The sequence below is a fragment of the Tyto alba genome, unplaced genomic scaffold, assembly GCF_018691265.1.
Source record: "Tyto alba isolate M040663 unplaced genomic scaffold, T.alba_DEE_v4.0 Super-Scaffold_16, whole genome shotgun sequence".
NCBI classification, from domain to species: domain Eukaryota; kingdom Metazoa; phylum Chordata; class Aves; order Strigiformes; family Tytonidae; genus Tyto; species Tyto alba.
Window position 1 is genome coordinate 23881828 of NW_024881278.1, and position 23173 is coordinate 23905000.

Below are 23173 nucleotides of genomic sequence, written 5' to 3' on the forward strand. Positions count from 1 at the left end.
ACATTAATAGTTGATTTCTCCTGTCAAAATTAAGGTTATGCTTTGGTTAGTTATTTGAGAAGTGCTAATGGATTGATCAGTCCTTCCAATTCAACAGTGACATGTGATAAAGGCAGTAACAAAGTTATTTGATCACTTCTTAAGGCCTTGAAGAAACTAAAAGGCTGATGCAAAATCTGAAATATTACGTAACCCTGATTCACTTTTCCTACAACCAAAAACCTTAGTTGTATAATGACAATGGCAGAAAAAAAAATGCAAGAAAATGTAGAGTTTTGTAGGGAAGAATGCAACACTGTCATGCAAAGTTACACTAAGTGACTTCTTTTACACTGATCAGAGCTTGCAGACAAATGAATATAGTGATGTATTTAAGTGACTTACTGCAACATTAATTTAGTCTGGAGAAGGCATGTTCCTCACTCTAACGTATCATTTGAACAGTGTACAGTCTTGAAACTTTGCAGTGTCCAGTGCAAAATTACAAGATTCTTTCCATATAAAAGGTAATTCAGAATAGACCTTTCTCACTGTACCTTCATCTCCTGTTGGGATCTGGTATTCTTTTCTTTGCACATGGAGCAGAAATTATCAGTATGAGAGTCAGTTTGCGACTGTTCCAGACATTTAAGTCTGGACTTGGAAAATATGCCAAAACGTGTATGGCGCAGAAAGGAACAATCCAGTATCAGCCAGGAGAAGTTAGATTAGGACAACCTGCCATACATTTATTTATTTAGATTTATACAAAATGCAGTAAATGAGCACTTATCTGCTCTCTGCCAACTCTTGATTATTGTTTAAAAGCACAGTAATGTAAGCCAAACTGGCAGTTTGTCATATTATGTGTTATAATGTAATAATAGATATTTAGTAAACAGTTTACTTCAGCAGTGGATATACAGTTCTATTTTATTTTTAGCTTCCATGAGTATGTTCAGAATTTCTTGCTTATGCCTACTGGAAATAGGTACAATGATGCCACCAAGTTACTAATAATGACTTGCCATAGTGTGACAAATTATTAAAACCATGTATGGGTTTGATGATTTTATTTTTTTCAGAATTCAAAAATTACCCATGAATCATGTTGTTAACCCCATAACTTAAAATATGAGTTATCCTGATAGCAGTCTTCTTACTATCAACTGTTATTAGTTTGATGTGCATTATATCATTGTTTTGAACATGACCACCGATGATTAAATTAGTAATAACAAAGTCGAGACATCTCTGCTCTTTTTCTTCTCTTTATTTTAATGTGGAAATCTTCCTGAAGCAGGGGTTTGGGTAGTAGAATTTTGAAAAATTGTTGTTATTACAAATGTCATGATGGAATAGCTATATCAAAGAGGAAGGCTAGTAATACGTTCTAAAGGTTAACAGACCCTGTCTGTCTTACCTACCCGGGAATTTGTTCTTCCTTCAGATTCCCTTGTCTGAGAAGACGAATCTGTTAAGAACAAAATGTATATACTTAGTCCTGATATGGGACCTGTGAGTTTTAGCTGTGGACAAGTCTATTTTTTTGCTAAGAGTTGCCTCAGAGAGATTACATTACACATAAGAGTGTAAACAAGTACATGTAACATCAAGTCCATGAGAGAAATGCTTGTGGATGATGCACCCTTAGATTTGATTAGTAATAATGTATCATATACTCTTTGTTCATTCTATAGTCAACTTTAGAACCCACATCAAGAATGTATGACCATGTGACCAAAAGTGACAATTCCTTCTCCTTAAAGGTTAATAGGTTACAAACTTACCAAGATTTTACTATTCCTTACAAATGTGATGAATTTACAAGCTTTCAGAATTAAACACAAAGAGAAAACAAATCTTTTAAAGAGTAAATGGCATCCAGTGTAATAGTGGCTGAGGTCTCAATGACAGAGCACTGAACTATATTGTCCTGGTTCAGTTCTTATATTAATTACCTCTTTCTCTGTAAGTGCCAACATGTGATTATTTTACCTTACTGCAAGGTAAGGCTCTCTCCTTCACAGGTTCTTTCAGCTGCTCTTTGCCACAGACATAGGAAAGTTGAGACAAACTTCAAATTTTGACAAAATTATGCTTACAGTGTGTGTTATCTTTATTTCATTAATATTCAATTAATATTCAGTTATTCAAACATTAACCAAGGATACTGAAAAAAGAATGGGGTTTAGGAAAGAGGCAAAAGAGTGAATCAGAGTCTGGAAATGAGAGAGTTAAAGAGCTCTATTTACTTAACTTGTCAAAGAAATGACTTGATTGTTAAGAAATGAATTGATTTTGATCTGAAAGTCTCTTGTTGAGAAAAAAATCTTTAATAGGAGATCACTCTTTAATCTAGCTTGCAAGTACCTAACAAGATGTAGAAATTGAAGCTAGACAAATTCAGTCTAGAAAAAAAAAGAGATTTGACAGACTGATAATACATTAGAACGTCTTTCCATGGGAAGTGGTAGTTTCTTAAGCAGTGAATGTGTTTAAATCAAGTTGGATATCTTTCTGAAACGTGTATTAATATCCTGAGATATATGGGCTTGATAGAGACATTTGAAATCTTGGATGTTTACTGTGATCTCTTCTGCCCTCAGAATTTAAGCACATGTGAATTACATCTTCTCTGCTGTTTCTAATTTTTCCTTCCATTTAGTCCTCCTAGACCTGCCTGGTTCACTACACATTCTTTTTTCTTGTTCCCTTGATTATCCTCCCCATATTAATGCATGGACTGCTTTCCATAGAACAATAAACTGTCTTATTTTCCTTCATATTTTTATACAAAACAAACTTTTACGAAGCCTTAATTCACTTTTCATCCTACCAGTATGGCTTTGCCACATGTGCTTTGCTGTCTTGCATTTTGAAATAATGTGGGTTTTTATACCATATCAGTCTAAGTTAGAATGTGAGAACCATCCATTTTGTGCATAATGTACTACATGAACCTTGATGAAAACAGGAGTCAATCTCCTAAATAGAGACTGATTTAGAATGTATTGATGTAAAGGAGGGATGTGAAAAGGCAAATTCAAAAACACCAGTGGTATTTTTTTATTAATAACATTTTTATACAAGATATTCTCACTTCTTTTAAAAAAATAGCCACACTTGTGCTGAATGTTGGACTGTGGTGTGTCTACAAAATGGAAAACTTTATTCTGCAACAGTTGTATTTACATGCAGTGTAATTATTATGTCCCCAAAATTTAGTAGCTTTTGATATTCAGCTAATGTGTGTTAGGACTGTTATTTCTGAAGACAAAACTGTAATGTTCCCATCTGAATTTTAGCAAAATATGTTGTATGGAATAAGAGAGAAAAAATATGTTCTTAGAATAAGGAATAAGGAAAGCACATAACTTTATCATGCACTTTTAAAAAATGAACTCTAAGGCAGGAAAACCTAGATAGAATCATAGAATATCTCAAGTTACAAGGGAACCATAATTGATTTGGGTGTTTTTTCTTCCTTTGTGTTATCACATTAATGTGATGAGGTTTCAACATGAATTGTTGTACCAGGCATTGTATAAACAGCGAGCAAAAAGGCAGTTGGTGTTAGAGAATCTGTGGTCTAAAACCAGAGGTAGATATGGTGAGGAAGGATAACAACATAACTGTAGTCGGTATGATAGACAGTGTTGGAGGCACAAGAGCAGCCTAGCCTCTTTTCAGTTTTTGTAGGCACTATTTTAAAGGAGAGTTTCAAGGATAATGGAGTAAGTTTGTGGATGTTCATGGATAACATAGTGGAAGAAAATTGTAAAGGTGCTTGCTTGAAAAGTTAAGTGGAAGATGCAGACTGACATTAGGGCTGATTATAGAAGGAACTTGTCCTTTCAATATTGAATGAGAGATAAAAAATAGGGAAGCAAACTGTTGTGAAGCATTTGGAAAAGAAGACTTGCAACTTACCTGGAGGAGTACAAAGAGAAAGGTGACAAGATCAGGGTTGTAGGCAAGAAAAACAATCTTTGCAGCAGCCTACTGAATAAATATTAATAGGGTAAGACTGCATTTTCCAAGAGCAGAGAGAACAGTATTGTGATGTTAAGATGTAAGTGATGATGACATGGTCAAGAGTTTAAGTTGAGTGGGTAGATAAGAAACTTCTCAGAGATGCTATGCAGAGAGAAGAAGCAAAATCTGAACAGAGCTGAAGTATGCAAATTTAGAGGAAAGTCTAAGATAAGTATAGATTACAGACTGAAATTAATGGTTGTGTCCAAAGGGATCAAGAAAAGGTGGTAATAACAATGCCTTGTACTTCAGGGGTGATGAACTTCTCACTCACTGAGGCTGTGAAAAGTACTGAGTTGTAAGTCTAGATACACAGTGTGAATTAGAAGAGTAGTTGGGTTTAGCTTTTATGGATGAGATAGCTCAGAAGTAAAATTCAGAGGAAGAAGAGGTTGAGGTGGAACACTGTGAAATTATCAGAAATATGGGAAAGGTTTGAAGTTAATCTTTAGAAGAACACATTGAAAAAACAGCAAGAGGCAATTAAAAAAACCCAAACAGAAAATAGTGGAATTAAAAATTCTAATGAATAACAAGATTTTACTGGGCTGAAGAGAGAAGAAGGGTCCTGGAGAGTGAGGATAAAGTGCAGATTTTGAGCCTAGCTGAGAAAAATCATCAGTATACTTTGACAAGAGCAGATAAATGATGTGGAAGTTACCAAAACCTGCAAGGAGATCATTAGAAGGGAGTGTCCATAAGCAATTGTAAATATCACATTCAAACTGCTTAGAAATGTGAAAGGAAAAGGAGAATTGTTGATGTTGGGTACCTGTGGTTGAAAATTTAGCCTTGGTCCTTTCAAACCAGGTATGCACTGTAGGGAATGAGATAATGGGTAAGAATACAAAGCAAGGTGAAGTAGTGAGGCTAAGAAAGGCGGAAGGTGAAAGAAGGTAGAGAAATAAGAGCAACTTAATTATAGTATACTGAGAAAGATGAGGAAATGATGGTAGGCAAATTTTCAAGACTCCTTAGAGGAGTTGTAATGATAGGTGTAAACAATGACTCTGTTGTTAAATTAAAGCCCATCTTTTTGATCTTTATACAAAACTGAGGAATCTCAAACAGAGATCAAGGTGAGAAGAAACATCCTGATGATGCCTTTTGTTAATGTGTTAATGAACTTGCTTGGTTAATGTTATAGAAAAAGTCATATAAATCCCCAGACAAAATCTTTTACCTGAACCTGTGTACTTACCAATGATAACGCTTTTCAAAGACTGAAGCCTAAATTAAAATATGAAAAGAAGAGGTGGGTAGGTAGCAGTACTTGGTATCTGTTAATCTGCTAAGGGGGACACATTTTTTAATCTTTATTAAACCTACTAATAGATTTTGAAGCAAGTAAGGCTTTTGTGCCTTTGTCCATTTTCCTAATTTTGATTTTTTTTTCTTTATCTGCACAACTACTTTTCTGCTAACTTGAGAGCTGCTCTAGCCTATGCCATTCATCACAAGAACATCTCTGAGGGACTTGGAAATGTTTCAAGTTTTAGTAATCAGAGACTTAACCTGATTTTCCTCATGTAAGTTACCTGCCTAGACACACTAGGAAGACAAACACTGAATAACAGTAGTTGAATAATAATAATAATGAGGAATTTTGCATAAGAAATAAAAACCTGGTAAAATCAGGTCTTTTGTTATAGATTGATGAGATACTTTACCAGTGTAAGAAAAAGAGTGTCGACATTTGTCAGGCTATCCTCCATAAATTAGAATTACTGTACAAGGGAAGTGCAGCCTGGGCTGCCATAACTATCCCTGCAGTATTTGCTAATTTGATGTGGGTTTTTTTTTTCTTTAAAATACAAGAAGATATTTGGAGGTACATTGGTAATACTTAAAGTCTTAATTTTCTTTGTTGATATTTTTGTTCTATTATCATTATAATTCCTTTTATCTTGACCTAATCACATTTCTGCCTTGCTTGTCAATTTAAAAGATAAAGCAAGGGGGGAAAAAAAAAGAAAGAAATACTTTCATGGATTGTGTTGTGTGTTGTATGGGACTTTTAAAATGAATTTGTTACTTTACAATGATGTAAGGTTGACAACCGAGGAAACTAAAGCATCAATATGTATTTTCTCAGACTATGTTGATAGTGTGCTTCATCCCTGACCTGGAAAAGACACCTCTGAATGTGAGAGGATAGTTCATTCTCCATAGCTCATTCAGTCCTTGTCCTTTTTGCTAGAACTACCATCAAGATTGATAATTATAGTAATAGCTTTGTGATGTAGGTACTTTTGCTCTGAAAACTGGTCAAATTCATTTGATACAGGCCATAAAGCAGTCATTAGCGGGTACCAAGTTTCAGCCACCATCAGTTTGACCTAAGTAGTAGCTGAACAGTGCAGTAGTGTTTTTCCCTCACATCCTATTTCATTTTGCAATGTTCTTGTAGCCAAAAAAACGCTCCCAAATGGGTTTATATTTTCAGTGGATTTCAGACTATTTTCTGCTGAAACTGAGTTGCCCATTTTCAATTGCAAGAAACTAAACCTGCACAAGTTAAATAAGTCAGCACAAAATGATATCAAGAGTGGGCCTTACACAGCTGTAGATATGTTGATTGTTTGATTTTTTTTTTTTTTTTTTGCAAAAAAAGCCACTGAAGGTGTGTCTTGGACAGAAATACAGAGTAAAGCACATTTTTCAAACTTACAAAATAGTTTCAGCTGCTAGTACTTTAGCGTTTTGCCTCAAAAGAAAGACATAAAAATATTACAGCTTTAAAACTTCTTATTTTGATAGAAGAAAAGTGACTTTAGAAAAAAGTGGTTTATGTCCACTAATTTAGCATCACTGGAAATGGAACAAGAGGAAAATATTAACAAGACTTGCATTTTTTTCATGTTGGCACTCAACATGATACTAGCAACTTAAAAGACTTTGTGATATGGTATTATTACACTTACATCTATTATTTTAAAAGGAAATTTCATAAAGACTGACATTTTCAGATTTCTGTTGCTAACACTTTTCTGGGTTTCCTAGTAGTGCTTTTCTTTAAATGGAAATGCAATCAGCACTTACTTCAGTGGTGTCTTTGGTATTTCTTTCAGGTCTGACCACTAAGTCCAAGAGTCATGTCCTCAATAATCCCTGAAAAAATGATTGTTCCTCACCCCCTTACTACATATAGATACATGCATTTAGATACACATATACACATCTTTACCTGTCTCAGAGATGTTTTGTGGTATCAGTGGATTTTTACGTACTTCATACTCAGGAATTCTGTTTGGATTACAAGAACTTGTATGGCTAGTGATGGTATTTATATACGTCCTGACTGATTCACTACTTTCATTAACACTAGAATTTTTGAATTCTGATAGCTGATGCTGATTCAGAACCAAACTGATTCTGACATTAGTGTTAATGATGTAATAATGCTGACTCTGAACAGAATTGTTTCCAATTGCCTGATTCAGCGGGGGCATGTCTGCTTTACAGGTGCAGGTGCAGATTGCAGCTCATGCAAATTTGTGGAAGCATTAAACAGATAACAGTGTAGATGTGGTAGCTAAGAGTTAGCTACCAAAACAGTTTTGGAGGTTGCAGCCAGTATTGAGCTACACATACCCTAGCTGTGCTTCCCTTACTAGTCATACTTGCACTTGGCTAAAAATAGCAGGGATAAATATATACAACTTGTTGCATCTCTCCCACCAGTGTGCATATATCCTGACTGAGATAAAAATGAGTCCTGTTGGTATTTATTTAATAGAAATTATCTTTAGTTTACATGGTTATTTCCCTACAGGAATAACTATTTTCCTATACCTTTTGCAAATTTATGACAAAGTTGATTTTGAAAATCTTGTGTGTAAATTTATCCTTGGCCTTTGCATAACGATCATGTCTTCAGGAATGCAACTGTACTGAAGCTAGAGACCATGAGCAGCCCTGGTGCTAGATCAGGAAAATGGAGGAAGACTGGTTTAAGACTGGATGTAGGGCCCTTAGATCACTCCTAACAGCATACACACCACTCACATTGCACCACTGCTCGTGCTCCTGGCAACTCATCGATTCCATGTTTTGCTCAGCATTATGGTTTCTGAGCTTTTACCTACCCACACAAACTCCTTTGTGCCTACAGTAGGTGTGCACAGAAAATGCTGTATTTTGGGTGCTCAGCAGGAACCTGACAGTAACATGAGAGAGGTGGGTTTTTTTCCAGGAGGAGGCACCTGTGCTGCCTTCCAAACTGCATGTGTGAAGTATAGTAAATATATGGGTTAAAAAAATCATAATTCAAATCCCTATAGTGGTACTGATCAGATCTCTGTTTCTGTAGCAATGAGAACCAAAGGTGGCCTTTTAAGGCTCACAGTTCATCTACCAATTTCCAGTTCTGCTTCAGGATTCTTAAAGTATTAGAGTGCGTGCTTTAAACCCACAAAACTTACCTTTACCTAATTTTCACCATTCTAACCTAAGTTTCCACGGAAACAGGGTTGAAAAAGCTGCTGGTAGCCAGCAGGCAGCCAGCAGCTGAGAGTGAGAACTCTCCTTTGTCACTTTCCACTACTGGATGCCTGCTGCGTGCCAGTGTGCAAAGCTACCTAGGCTTCTAAAATCTGGATTACTTTCAATTTGAGGGGGAAAAATTAAATTAATCTACTCTTTTTTTCTCTTTGGATTGTCACAGTAAATTCCAGGAGGGCAAATGGGCTAATGAGTCGTGATCTGTTCAGTTACACTGAGCCCCCATAATCAAAGCTTTCCCAACCAACTGGGCCTCTCCTTTCATAATTTCCATCTTTTAAAAGCATTCTCTTAAATTTTGTGTATGCAATGGATACACATGTTGTGGTACCTTAATTCTTTATGGCTCTATATCTCTCTATCTACGTATTTACGAGCCTTTTTTGCATATAGTATAGTCAATGTATAAAATTTCCTTTTTTCCTGTATACTTAGGGAACATTTCTGAATGAACACATTATAACTGATCCTCAGTTAAATATTAGGAGTAGGATGTGAATGGAGATGGCTTTTAACCAGAAGTAGATTATAGCTGCAGGAAGACTAAAGGGTCTATTTGGTCAAGACTCATACAAAACTGAGATAAGCATGCACAACCTGACAAGATCAGATTAGACCCTTCCCCCACAAGTGCTTTTCCCATAAATATTTATATACTTTCTATTATAAATAACCAGGAAATTAAAAAGAAGGATAGATTCTTTTTTTTCTTTTTTTCTTTCTTTTTTTTTTTTTTTTTTTTTTTAATAGCCTAGAAATAGAAATGCAGCTTCAAATCTTTGGGGTAATGATATTTTAAGTATGCAGTAAATTCCAGTACTAGTTGCTGTTTTTTAAATGGAAGAAAAGTACTGAAATTCTTTGTGTCAGCTACATATATCAGCAGCATTTCTAAGCAAAGAAGAACTTTGTACATATGTGCATTTTTACCTACTATTGGGTACCTTAGAATTAAATAACTTATCACCTGTGAGAGAATAAGTGTTGACAGAGTCAGCACTGCTGTATTTTTGAGTTTGCCTGAGGCAACATAGCTGGCATTGAAGTTAAGCTTGGCATTTTTTTACCCTGTCCCTCCTCCAGCCCAAGTGAATGCTCACTTCATCAATGAGAAACACAACTGACTTGCCTGCCAGATGTAACAGAGATCCATGAATTCACATCTGTTCTGCAAATTTGTGTTTCATTCAGATTGTTGACTTCAGTTCCTCATGCAGTGGTGTTAAGGGGTAAAAATCTGAAGCCATACATGTGCCACTAATTCAGAAATGCATATTTTTTGGTGATCCACTCATCAGAACCTGTGTGGATTGCCTTTCTGTTATAATAAAAAACAGCTCTTTAGCTTTGAGATTTAGAACCTTAAAAATGTACAGAATAATATTTTTACATTCATCTTTGAAAGTAACAAGTGTGTACTTTTTAAAACACTTCTGTGTCAAATAAGAATAATATTAATACTTTTAAAATCTCAAGATGAAAAATGTAAGTCCTTTTTTCTTTTCATTTTTTTTTTAATCTTTTTTCCTCTAGCATTTTACGATGGGATAATGAGACAGATGTCTCTCAACTGGAAGGACATTTTGACATTGTTATGTGTGCTGACTGGTAAGTACATAAAAATCATAAAACTCATGTTAGAAAAATAGCTTTGCTGGAGTAATTGTACTGTGCTGCTTGCTGATGGCTAAGCAAAGTCAACAAATGAAGCACAAAGCCACCTTAACCTCAACAAATTAATATTCATCTCCATGTGACAGTTATAAGGTAGTCTTCTATCACACAGTAACTTCTACCACATTATTTCCCAAAGATTGATTTTGAGAAGCATTTCCATTTTCTGGAATTGCCTCTGTTTCATGCTTGACGTATCAGTAAATGGACGACTTAGGCAAATTGCAAATAATTATGGCTCAGTGAGGAACAGTCTGGAGAAAAGGGAGTTTATCAACACAAACAGCTCAATTAGCTTACTTCTTAGGAAAGATCTGACTATTGATATAAGGGGATATATTTTTTACTCCCCGGAAAATCTTTCGGAGGAGAAAAAGATTTTCAAAACCTTTTTTTCCTCCATAACGTTCTGTTTCCTAAACCAGTTTGACAGCAATATTTGTAGACATAAGCTTTATATTATTTACACAGGCACATGTTAATTGTAAGAGAATTCTTAGTAAAAAAATAAGAGTACCGCACTTAATTTATGAAAAGGTAGTTACATGTTACAATATAGTATATTGTTTAATAATTTATGCAAAGAGGTTTCATTATTGACACAACCCTTTTTTGATACTGGATTTACAGAACTGTGCTGTGTTTTATTTGCTGCATGCTAACTTTAAAAATGGTACATTATAAATTATTTGTGATATATAAAAGGAGACAGTGTAAAAAGAGATGTGCAAATTCCACTTAGGAGAGTAGATATTTTTAAATGAATCTGTCTTTCCTTCATGGATATATGCTCTTGACCCTTTAAATGTCAAAAACAAAAAGCTGTTTATGTTTTGTTGCACGTAACTGTTGTGAGAGACCAAATTCTGAAAACAGGGACTTTCCAGGACAGCTCAGTTCAGTAGATTTCTGTAGCTTCCTAAGAAGTAGTTAAAGGAAAAAGGCAAAGGGAAGTATGAAGCTGTCTATTGTCTTTTTAAACAATGTTCTTTTTAAGTGGCTTCTGACAAAATATTCCTCTAAAGCTTTTTTTTTTTTCTCTGATATTTTGCTATTTAAGCAAACTCTTCTTATTTCAGAAAAGTTACTGGATTTGTATAGCACTGGAGAAAGTGTGTTTAGTCATCTTTTTCTCTTTTTCTAATACCTATTTGTTGACAAAATGCAACAGTGCTTCATTTCTCTTAGCATTTAATTTCAGAAAAGTTCTTTGTTCCCAAAAAGGACAGAGAAAGGTTTCTAACTAATCGCTGATAATGTGCCTCAGAGATGCATCATCTGATTAAAATAAGGAGCTAAACAACACCATATGATTTCAGCAAGTAATTTAGTAAATGCCTTCCTCACCAAATATTAGAATGGATACTCCAGGTTTCATTGCACAGATGAAGTTAATGCTGGGCAGGATTAGATCAGATTAAGTATGAAAGTCAGATCAGAGTGCTGGCGGACATGAGCAGGAGGGCAGCAGTCTTCTCAGAGGCTTAGACAAGGCTCACATATGGATGTTCTCCAGATTATGTGGGTGAAGCAAGGTCTTGCCAAGAGATTTAGAGTTAAATTTATTCTTCACACAAATATCAAAACAACCTGGCTGTGCCATCTCTTGTACTCTTGATACTCACACCATGTCATCCTATTTGTGCTGGGAGTACAGCAGAGTGGAGGAAGACTTAAGTTGTTTTTTTCAGTAATATTCTTGCCTAATAGTCCTCCCAGTCTGTTTGGAAATAGTGTAGTTTCTTTAGGAAACAAAGAATCAAACATGACAGGTAAAATACATAATGCATTTGCAATCCCTGCATTTTTGTACATTTATTTTGAAGCACTTAAGATGCAGGTAAGTGTATAAATATTTATGGTTTTCTAAAAAATAAATAGAAATGTGAAGGTTAGTTTAAAGTACGTGTTTTTATTCACAAATTGTCTGCATTTTCTTGTTGCAAGTGCCCATATCTATAGTTTAATAAGCACAAAAAATCCCTTTCTTGTTTGTTTCTTTTAGAAATCATTCTTTTAGTTATGGACACTAGGTTTTCTGGTACATGAAGAGGCGGGGGAAAAAAATGTTCTATGCTTTATCAAACTTGAATCTTCTTTTCATTTTCATGTATTTCTCTTCCTAGATATAGAATCAGCTTGAGAACTGTTGGCAGGATTTTTACTTTCTGAATTTTTTGGGCTACCATTGAAGAGGAAGAAAAAATATCTCTTTTCTTATAGCTCCTCAGCTCAAACCTGAAGTATGCAGCGATAAAACCAGATAGAATAGATTGCATTTATTTTAACACCATCGTATAGCTCATTGTCAGTCAATAAAATCTGAGATTAGAACAGAGAACTAGAAAGCAAAAAATCCGAGTTCAAATATTAGGTACATGGATAAATTTTTATTGAAGTATTTCCAGCAACGGTGATATTGTCTGATTCTCTGAAGAGCTAACCAGTGGTACTGCTTGATCCCATTTACATGAAAACAAGCTCTATTCATAAACATATTCCAAATCCACATGGAGGTTCACGTAAAAATGTACATGATTACAAAAAGCAGCAATATGTTTATATTCATATATTTACAGCCAGACTTTCATAAACCTGGTGTGCAGGGGTGGAAAATAAGTTATTTCCCAGAACAGACAGTCTATTAGTTAACAGCTAAATTTAGTAGCTCAACTAGATTATAAAATAAATAAGAGGCAAACTGTGAAAGCTAGTCATTATTTAAGCATTCAGGATTTTGACAATAAAAATAGTTTCATGGTTCAGCAGTTCCGAAATAACTTGTAAAATGTCAACTATGAGATAAAAATAAGGAAAAAAGAACATCCTGGTGAGGCCATACCTGGAAGAAGGATACACTGGAAAAAAATACTGAAACAGTGGAATTTTTAAAGCATATCCACCCACGTTATATTTTTGAGGGGGAACTTCAAGGCCAGGTGAGAGCTCCCAGAATTTTAGACTTTCGTTTGACCGACACTTGTGGATATAAAGTTATTCAGGTGATGGAATTGTAAGAGTGAGTATGAATAGAGGAGGAAGAATAACAGGCCAAAACCAAGACTCTTCTAAAGCTCTTGAGAGCCTCAGATTTTTGATTATTTAAAAAGAAGTGTATATCCTTTTCTTTATTAAGAAAAAAGTTGCTGAGATTTTTAATCCAAGGAGAGAGTTATGACCAGTAGGACGGAGCCAATAGAAAAATCTTTCTCTTTCACATTCTTGTGAAACAAGTTTTCCCAAAAAAATTTTAATGTAGAGATGGTACAAGGTCTAGATTCCCACATCATTTTGGAAATGTATAATATTTTACTTTACTTACTGGGACTGATTATATTCTTAAAGTCTGGCATATGCATAAGTATTTGCACAACAGAGGCTGGGGGGGGGGGCTATCCCACATTACTTTCACTGCTGAGATTTTTGTTGAAGTCATGGGGAGTTGTGGATTCACCAGGAATGTAGAACTGAACTGAAAGTATTATTTAAATATCTTAAAATACGTCTATTTAGTCTCCATTAGTGTATTTCATTTAATATAAGGAAATCTTTTTGCAAGAATGCAATAAGATCTCTGTCCTTCTTCAGTTTAAATTTATTATTCATTTTAAGCCTGATTTCTTGCACACACTTTCAAGTGCATTGGAATCTGACAACATGAAAGTAAGGGTTTTTCAGTTTATGTCAGCCGTGTAGTTGAAGGCGAACAAAAAAAAAAATGGCTCTATACACTGGGCACTATACATGAATGTGATCATGTCTGAAGTACGCCTGTAAACTAAGATTTTTACCAATTGCAAAGTGTGCAAAAAGAAAAATAAGTTCACATCATAGCCTATAAAATATCAGTGTATGCCACTTGATGCGAAGCACAATATAAAAGGATATCAGCATGAATCAAACTGAGAATCTACTTGTTATTTTAATTTGTTTCCTGTGGCTTACTGTTACTTCCATACAGTTTTGGTATAAAATTTCATTTTGGTTTTAATTGTAAGTTCAAATTAAAAAAAGACAAGAGGAGAGAGGTCACGAGATTGCCAGATTTCACAGGTTAAGAGCACTGCCTAAGCAAAGGCCAAATCATCAGCTGTGTTCTTACCTCTCTACTGCTGCAATCCAAAGCCTCCTTGCTGAGCTGAGAAAACCTTGCTATTCCTGTCCTGAGCTGCTGCTTTCACAGCATCCTTACTACATAAACATGAGACATTGCCACTAAAGTAATGGTGAGCTAAGCCAAATTTTAATTGGGGTGTGAGAACTGAGTGCGAATTGTTTAGAACAATACGTTAATTTCACTGAGCTGTTGAGAGCTTTAAAGTATTCTTTCAGATACATTTTCAGTATGCTGTGGTAATGTTTAGTCATACAAATTCTACCTGTAAGAGAAATTGCGTGACTAAATCTCCTTGCGTGGGCCAAATCTTGTGCTTTCCCTGTCTGCAGCACAGATTATCTAACGACTTCTTCAGGATTTTCCTCATTCAAGGCATCATCCGACTCAGAGGAAAGATAGCGATGTTCCCTGGAGTCACTGCATTGCATTAACATTGCTTCCAGCCTTCTTTGCTCCCTCTGGTCAGAGCGTATGACTCACAGAGCAATAGACTGGAAATCACAAGATTGGAGACTATTTTCAATTGAAGTAGGTCCTGTTCCCAGGGTCAGGCCTTTTGGAGGACAGGGACAATTTGGGAGCAAATCCAGGGCAACTTTCCAAGGTTATCTGAGTTTCCCAAGCTAAGAGGGCTAAGAGTCTACCTCCCATACCACCAAAATATCAATTGGAGTTGGACAGAAAAGGTATTATTGAATCTAGCAGGTCATGTAACCATTTTAAGTTCTCAGACACTCAGTTTCTGGTGAACAAAGGCCTATAGTTCTCTCACTGTAAAGTAACAAGATTGGTAGCAGCAGTTGCGCCCCTGTCTTGTTATAAAAAGAGAGAATGGTATGCAGGTCCATGAAAAGGGAATTTTAGCACTGGTAATCTGCCCCAAAATTGTTTCCACTACACTACTTTCAGAAATAAAAATATTATAAGTACATTTTTCATTTGAAATGTACTTCTGTCTACACAGGATCTCTGCAAGTCTTAAATATCTGCATGTTTGTAATGTTTCACGTTGAAGAAAATTAATTATTTTTAGTGATTCTTTTGGGAGAGGACTTATGCACTGTATCCCACCTCTTCTGCAGGTGGCTAAGTTCCCAGTGAAGTAGTATCTTATGGTATCTATGTGTATAGGGATCTACCTGAGGTGAGTGTGATTAAAACTCCCAGGAGACATTAGAGCTGCTGTTTCAATTAATTAAATTTAAACAAGCATTTTTTCAGTAAGGTTCTTCCAATAAGATTAATCAAGGCTGAGGGGCAGCCATCATGCCAGTTGCTAAAGTTTAAATTTTCTTGTGGGCAGGCTATCAGAGAAATTGTTATCTAATACTTCAATGTCTTAAGAAGAATTTCAGCTTATACTTCTATATGAAATATTCTTTAAGAAATGTATGGATACCCAGTCAACCATATTTTATCAACAATATGAGGTTGTGCCAGTTTTTAGTGATGAAATTTGGTCACTGACAAGTTTTCTGATAGGTTTGTTTGTTTGTTTGTTTTTTTTTTAACCCGAGAAACAAAAATTCGCATCTCTTACACAGCCACTTAACCCTATGATATGTAATATTGTATTCTTGGTAGCTGTGGAGTGTCCTTATCTAAATATCCACACTTATTCTGTTCTTGATGACTGGCATGTCGTTGGCAGACTACTTTTTTCTCTTCAGTGTTTTCATATATTCTTTATATTCTTCTAGAAAATTTCAAACCTAGAAAAAAATTACCCACTTCTCTTCAGAAAGAGATGTTTGAGAATAAAGGAAAGGGGAGTATAGAACAAAAATCATAGAGAATGGACAGAATGCCATGTAGTGTAGAACTTGAGCTTGACACAGGCTGGGAAGCAGTTTTATTACAGAGAAAGCATGAAAAATAATGAGGAAAGAATTACATTATTTGTGGCCTGCTCAATATACTTTCTTATCTGAATCGCCAATATAAATGCAGCCCATGGTAGTAGGGACTGAAAGGCATCGGTTGCTGTCTGATGGTTGTTCACTAACCATTGTAAATGCACTCTCATCCACAGTAACTACATGTCCACAAATATCTAGTCAAGGGTGATTGGCACCCTGGTTGCCAGTATTAGTATATACATTAAGGTACTGAGGGGCGTGAAGAATGAATTATCCCCTCAAATCATGAGGTAATCACGCCAAAATAGGGCTGAGCATGTTGGCAACATTGCATGGGAAAATTGACTCTGCTGCTATCCTTACGGGACCCATGCTGGAGATGAAGGATTTCACTGTTGAGAGAGGACAACTCTGTATGATCTGGGTCATTGTGTATTTGAACAGTGTTTGAGGGAGAGAGGAGGTAAGGGCTTGTAAATCTTTATAGGGATAGGTAGAGATAAATACATAAATAGAACAAGAATGAATTAATGCCACAACTGTGATGATAAAAGGAAAAAACAAAACAAAACAAAACAAAAAACCTTAACAGCAACACCTGAAATATAATAAAAAACCCCACCTCACCTCCCTTTGTATAAAAAAATTGTAAAATGTTAACTTTGTATATTGATCCTGATTTCTGGTATGGTAGTATTTCAATAGCTAGCAAATGTGATCTGTGAATTTCAGCTACATAAAGCTATGTTTCATGCTGATATTTTAGCTTTGTTTAGATGATATTTGGTTTTATGTATTTTTAATATTTAAAAGTACCTGAACTGGACAGAAATGTAGACCACAGTTTCTCTTTTACAGCATTGTGTAAACATATGTAATTAGCCTTGTACTTATCTGCATTAGTATCATTAGAATTGAAAACCCATTTTAATCTGGATTCTGTTCTCTTCTCAATGTCAGCCTGTTTCTGGACCAGTACAGAGCTAGCCTTGTTGATGCAATAAAGAGATTACTCCAACCCAGTGTAAGTATGTTTCTATTTTCTCCTGAACACTGGCTTCAGAATAATTAGTCTGTGCACAATGATTGAGAGAGTAATGGAATGGCAGGATTAATGTCATGTAATACTTTAATACTTATTATGTCCAACTTCAATTGAGTCTTCTAATCTATCAGATTCTTTCCTAATCATAAACTAGGAAACTTCTTATACTTGGCCTTCTGATAAGGAACACAGTGGGTAGTAAAATAAATGAAACCGCTTCAAAGATAGCGTGAGATTATTTTTATCAAAGCATTTCTCAAGTATTTTCCTTTGATAATAATGTCTTCATATTAAAGTAAAAGTACGATATTGAAAGTTTTTATGTTGGCTTCTGTCATTTGTAATCCCTTCAATTGTAACCTTTGTCATTGTGTATTCATTTATTGAAAAGAAAATTTTTTCTTTTCATTTCTGTTTATATAAAATGAACAAAACCCTTATGCATATATTGTAGCCTAAAACTTTTTTTCCATTAAGTAAGCCCTGTGTTTACATGTTTTATACCTTAGAACATAATGAAATTAAGCTCTTCATAAAATGCTTGCATGTTCTACATGAGTGTCACTGAGGAAATATTTTACTGATCTCAATCTATTAAACTGTTAAATCAGAGACCTACAAACAAAACAAAACAAAACAATCTGTTATATGCATATACTTATACCCAACAAATAATCTCAAATCTAACAGCAAATATTTAAAAAGAAGATATCAAAATGAGAGTATGAGGAAACATGTGAAGTAATTGCTGTAAGTAGGGATTTGATACAGGAATTTTACCTTTCATGTTTAACATAAAAATCTTCCAGTAAGGTAAACTTTCCCTTTCAAAACAGAAGTATTTCATGTTAGCAATGCATTCTCTAAACTTTATTTAATAATTGCATTGTACTTTTTGTACAAGAGATTTGCTCTGCAAAATGAAACGTGCAAAGGCTTAAGAAACCAAGTCATTTTAGTCATGTAAGTAATCCCATTCTTTGCTCAGAGTGATCAGATTTCTATTCTTGATTCTATCGTAGACTTTCCTGAGTGACCTAAGCCAAGTTACTTAAGACTGAATTATTTTAATGAGCTGCAGGGCAAGGCTGCCAGGAAGACAGGAGAAATGCAGCCACCCTGAGTGAAAGGTCACCCAGACATTTCTGTTAGTGGCAGCAAGGGAAGGTTAAGCAGCTCCTGCCCAGAGTGATGCATTCTTACTTTCATGATGTACTGTCAGTTGTCAGGATGCAATAATTTTTGGGAACAGAGGTGATCTGGAACACAAAACTGATCCCAGTTTTAAAAATGCAAAAAGCTTTTTTTTTTCAGCCAGAATTAATGTCCACACCTGGTTCTTCAGGTAGCCCCATACATCACTGTACTGGCTCCATGAAGGGACACTGGGAGAAGAGTATGAGTGGCAGGAAGAGACAAGAAAATCATGGCCCTGTTGGTCTGTATTGCCAAAAACATGAGTACACACATACATTTGTATATGAACACATATGATGATGTGTTTTGGGTAACTTTTTGTTTTCCTAGAAACAGGACTCTGGTCATTTCAGTCATCTGATTCATACTATGGCCCCATGGACAGCTGTATTGGCACAGGAAGAGAGGACCAGAAATTCACACAGGCAGAAAGGAGCAGCTTGCAGGGTTACTGGGGGCTGAAACTTCTATCTGAATTTATCAGAAAGGCAAAAGTCATCTGTAAACCAATTCTAAGAATTAGGCACTGAAATTTTACATCAAACAAATTTCTCTTGAATTACTATATTTTATTCCTCTTATAAGCAAGCTACTTGATTTGTCAACATTTAAATTTATTTTTTCCTATCATTAAAATGTACTTTTAATTTCAATCTCAGGATAAGCAGTTGCTTGTTTGCATATTTACCTAATTAAGAAATTTTTTATGAAGGCTTTGATTCTTCTGTGGCCTATCCATTCAAAATCCCAATGAGGTCAATGGGATGATATTGAGCTGTGATTAGTACCAGCAAGTAAGACTGCATTAAATAATGATTGATGAGTAAACTTAGTGGTAGTCATGTCCAAAATGTGAACGTCACTCCCATTATCTTACTGCAGCATTTTAGTGACACTTCAAACTATTGTAACTGACATTTTCCTCTATGTTTTGTTCACAAGATTACTGGAAGTATTTTCCCAGCTGAGGAAAGATCATTCTGAACTTTAAACATCATCCTAAACTGGGATGCACATCTGAATTAGAAAAAAACAATCTTGGGATAATCCATCAAGTGTAGACCCAGGCCACTGGTCTAATTTTTTATTGTACAGCAACCAAGAAATGAAAACCATTTTCAAATTAGAAATGTGAATGCAGCCCCACGACAGGTAGCAGAATCACAGAGATCAGGCAGTTGACAAGAAAACCCTTTAAACCCAGATCATGATAGACCAGAATTGACCACACTACCTGCCAGTTTTGAGGAGATTATTGTAGTATTAAGTTTAATTATGTTTTCTTGGTTTTTATCAGCGAGGACAAGATCCTCCAATGTTTTGGATGCACACTAAATTCAATAGATGAATGGGTTTTTACACTAAGGAGCTGTCCAAAAGTAACTGTGTAGTGATTAACATAAAAAGCCATTCCCCTTCTTCAAAGTTATTTCAAGATTTTCAGTCTGGTTTTAGGAGGTATTTCATACCATGTTACATTCTATCTTACTGTATTTATATTTGAAGTAGTCTATGGAGAGTATAAGAAGGAGTGGCCTCACAGACTGCTGACTCCACGTGGAAGTCTGTAAGGGGGTGCTGTTATGCGAGCACTGCTTCAGCAAAGCTGCTGGATCAGTGGCCGATGTGGGGCGTGTGGCCACCAGCAGTCTCCATTTATGACATTTAGCCATTCCTGAAGTCCCCGTGTGAATCATGTGGTTAGTGAGACCTGGGCAGGGGACATGTTTCCCATGACAGTGACCTCTCTGTGAAGCTGCCCATTTAAATGAGGGACTCCAGAGGAGTCTCATCCTTCTTGTGCCAGGAAGGGTCTCTGCAGAACAACATTCTGGGGAGCGTGTGAGACGGCAGCAGGAGGAGGAGAATCCTCAGCTGAAAGCTCCCTTTGCTGCCCACTTCTGTCTGATGACATTAAAGCATGCCAAGGATGTGAGGGAACTGATTGTGAATTTCCTGTGTTTAATGTTTTTCATCCTGAGCTGAGCCTATATTCAGACCTAACATTTACATAAGCAATTCCAGTGCCTTCAGTGGGAGTTACACCCCTTTGCACCTCATATTTAGCCACAGAATTAAAGTTATAGCTACACAAATGAACAGAAGTGGGTTGCTTTGGATATTGCCCTAGGTCTCCTTTGTGCTTAAATTTCCCATGAGAAAGATGAGGACAACAGTATTTTCCTATCTCGCAGAGACATTGTGAGAATAAATATAGTGCTGTGGTATTAATGACTGGAGTCTTTCAACTACACATTAGTACCATAGATGCTGATGTAGAGTTTTTATTGCTGCCTCACTGCGCGTTGTCTCAGCATATGTGTGCAAGAGCTGCAACGCACAGATTTGCTCCCTACCCTCCTCACTAAGTATCTGTGTCAGCATTGTAACTTCCCACAGTTTCCACTGAAATTCTCTCTTCTGATCACTTCTTTCCTGTGGTATACAAGATTGCATTTTCTCATGCCAAATATTATTCTACAGCATCTAATAATTTTATTTCTTCAGATCCCTACAAATATTTTTTTGTCTCTTTCGTTGATTACAACTCCTTACAAATTAGTCTTAGCTCTCATTAATATAGAAGTTAAATACAAGAACTCACAAGAAACTTTGTGGCTCCCCTCAGTGTGATATGCTGTTGGCTGATATTAACCTTTGTTTACAGCTCTTCAACCAGTTTTCATTCCATGTGACAGAACACGGTATTCAGCCAATTAGAATTAATTTTGCAAATAAGATTTCAAGAGATGCTATATCAAGTAGGTCAGGTTTCGGGCTAGTACTTTGCACAGAGTCAAAAATCTGTCAGTTCAAGGTACAGTTTTTGTTTTCTTAAATACAGAAGGATGAACAAAAAATTAGCTAATGGACCATAGTGTATTGCCTGGGCATCATAAATGGCATGATTGTCTTGAAAGATCCAGAATTACTATGTGAGAACATTAAGTCCTGCTTTAAATGCAATTTAACAATTTAATGTCAAATTCTGTTGCACTGCTCAAGTAGTTTAAAATCCTTAAAAAATTAATGATCAGGTCTGATTTGCCTCCTGTTTTGCCTTGTTTTACACTGTTGTAATTCCACTCACAGCAAATGGGAGGTACTCTTCTATGCGTGAGAGTGAAAAAAGAAAATCATTATTTACAGTCTTAGCATGGTCATGTGCTAACAAATGGATTTTGCAGTGATTGTATGTTTTGTATGCTTTTTCTGTGTTTTATTTTGGTAATTCATAGCCATCATTATTATATGAAAAGGAGCAGATGTATGGCAGTTGGCAGTTTTCTAAAGAAAATATGTATTTATTACTTTCTATTTTGCATTTGTTTAATCACAGAAATCTTGCATATTTTGAACAATTATTTGTATTACCCTATTTTGGTATTTTACCAAGAGAAAACTGACTTTTCCAGCTTGAGTACATTAAAAGCTTAGTCAGGTGTATGTTATATCTGGTTCCCTTCCAGTTTTAAAAATGTATAAATTCTCTTTTTAATGTTCCAGGGAAAAGCAGTGGTATTTGCTCCACTCCGAGGGAATACTTTAAACCAGTTTTGCAATCTAGCTGAAAAAGCTGGTTTCTCTATCCAAAGACATGAAAATTATGATGAACACATTTCGAACTTCCACTCCAAGGTTAGTTTTCTGCTTGTGTTAGATAACACTTTAATCCGCATTGCATTTTGAAGAGATCATGGTCCTTTTGGCAGGTAACCTAAATGTTTGATTAAAGTACTCCTTAGGTGTGCTGTTTCTGAACAGCTATTTTTGTATCTGATTATTTTGTGTGGTAGAACCATCCTTTATCTCTGCGTGTCTAGAAGAGTTTTGCAGAAGCATCTCCTGTTTACCCTTTTCATTCATAGAAATCTAATTTATGAGAGTCTTTTCTTGTTGTCGTTGGCTGCCTATAAATATACGACACACTAGCATTTGCATTTTAATAAAAAGCTTGCAAGTTTTAAGTAGGTTAAATACTGAAACGGAATGAAATAAATAGGAGGTGAATGTCTAATTGTATCATATCGTACCTTAAATCCTTATCTCTGGCTGCTTTATGGCTGGGTCAGTTGGCAGCTTCAAACTGCTAAATCTCATACAGAATTTCACAGTTGTGGGGTTATATGTCAGATCGAGGTGCTACAAGATTTAGGTCAAAAGCACTTATCTGAGTGTGATTTCTAAGCTTGCTTACATAAAGCCACTGTTATCAGTCTCCTTTTTTTATTATTTATAAGTATAGAGTAATACAGGACATGAAGAGGAAGGTGCTTCACAGAAAAGTTTTTAGGAATTTCTTATTTTCCAGTGTAGAAGTGCTTATCAAAATCATATTTATTACTTGCAATTCTGAGATCTCTATTACATACCATAAAGAAATCCACTGTTGTAGGTCTGTATGACCTTAGACATAACCTCTTGCAATTTTCTAAGAATTGCTCTTGGAAAATATAGACATGTTCAGAATTGAAGTGACATGCATTTTTTTCTATTTAGCACCAGCGTAGGATAGAAATCAGGTTATTCTAAAAAAAAAAATGCATGTCGTTGTAAGGAACAAACGTTTTTTATTGTGTAATTTTATATTTAATAAAGACTCCCATTAAAGCTATCTAGACACATGTAGATAAAATCACTTCAGGTAAGTCTGAATCTGGCCACACTAAAACCAAATAAATTTCAGTCACCGTTCATCTACCACCTTGACTTTAAATGATATAAAATGATATAAATATATCGCCCAATGTAATGGTTTTT

The 23173-nt window shown here is 35.5% G+C and overlaps 1 protein-coding gene across 1 annotated transcript in view; it reads left to right on the plus strand.

The window, feature by feature from the left end:
- The window catches only part of CAMKMT (calmodulin-lysine N-methyltransferase), a 222002-nt gene that overhangs the window by 191772 nt on the left and 7057 nt on the right, over positions 1-23173 (plus strand). Inside the window, exons 8-10 of the mRNA XM_032989241.2 lie at positions 10054-10128; positions 17131-17194; positions 21920-22051. Coding sequence (XP_032845132.2) covers positions 10054-10128; positions 17131-17194; positions 21920-22051 — 271 coding nt within the window. The remainder of the gene's footprint in view (positions 1-10053; positions 10129-17130; positions 17195-21919; positions 22052-23173) is intronic.